Source organism: Papilio polytes, unplaced genomic scaffold (assembly GCF_000836215.1).
Source record: "Papilio polytes unplaced genomic scaffold, Ppol_1.0 DF822622.1, whole genome shotgun sequence".
In the NCBI taxonomy this organism is placed as follows: Eukaryota; Metazoa; Arthropoda; class Insecta; order Lepidoptera; family Papilionidae; genus Papilio; species Papilio polytes.
This window is the reverse complement of record NW_013526582.1, coordinates 2,377,451-2,378,520: the sequence shown is the minus strand read 5'-3', so window position 1 is coordinate 2,378,520 and position 1,070 is coordinate 2,377,451. Positions and strand designations below refer to the sequence as shown.

The 1,070-nt window shown below is 34.3% G+C and overlaps 1 protein-coding gene across 1 annotated transcript in view; it reads left to right on the top strand.

The window, feature by feature from the left end:
- Positions 1-1,070, top strand: part of LOC106105868 (nuclear hormone receptor family member nhr-8) — a 7,577-nt gene that overhangs the window by 3,406 nt on the left and 3,101 nt on the right. The window contains exon 5 of the mRNA XM_013286325.1: positions 308-472. Within this exon, the coding sequence (XP_013141779.1) occupies positions 308-472 (165 nt within the window). The remainder of the gene's footprint in view (positions 1-307; positions 473-1,070) is intronic.

The following is a 1,070-nucleotide window of genomic DNA, read 5'->3' as shown; positions in this document are numbered from 1 at the left end:
ATTAAAAGCGATAGAATTGTTTAAGTTGGGACGAAGCAAACGTTGTCATTTAATGCATGCTATCTATTTATACATATCAATGATTGTAATGCACGTTCATGAGTGGAAGTTGAACGGAGTTTGATGAAATTTCACACAGATATACAGAGACTATTCACTGCTTTTTTCATTTCACGCGGACGGATTCACTTGCAAAATGTAATGTACATATAAAACTGAAAAAAAAATTGGGTACAGTCGTAGTAATTTGCAGTATTGTTCTTTAGAAAATTGTTCTTTGCATGAGTATGAAATTGTGTATTTCCAGAGTGGGGATGGTAAACACGATCCTCGGCTGATCACGATCATGAATTTGACAGCAGTCGCCATCAGACGCTTCATCAAGATGGCCAAGAAGATAAACGCATTCAAGAATATGTGTGAAGAGGATCAGGTAGTGATTAAATTCTCTTCCCCAATTAAGAAGGCGATAGCCTGATGGTTTGTGGTACGAACTGATCTCGAGGTCGAGGGTTCGAATCTTGACATTCGACTTAGCACTACCCTAGAGCTTTATTGGAATGGTTAAAGTATAGTAAATTAGCAAAATTTAAAAAATGATATCCACTAATACAGTTTTGAGTATAGTAATGAATATTGTCGACTTTACTTATGTATTGGTAGAAATCTTGCGTTACATTCTGGTTTCTGAGTGTGACATAGACCCATATATATTAATTACCCCATTTCCAACATTCTCTAATTGTCAATTATGTGTTGTATAAACTTTAAAGATTATAAATAAAACTACAGTAAACCCCCTTTTAACGCGAATTCATATAACGAATTTCATACCTCCATGTTACACAAACTACTTCTTATAACGCGAATATACTCAACAATTTATAGGAACCTCTATAACGCCATTTACGGCAATGACCTTGAAAAACGGGATACATGGTGATCCCTATAACGTGGAACTATAAACCGCGTTATACGATTTGCTGTAATTTTTAAAATTTTTGTTTGTTTGAAGTACTAAATTAGGATGTTTTATTATTCTCTATGGAAAAAGTTTTAGGCAAACATCA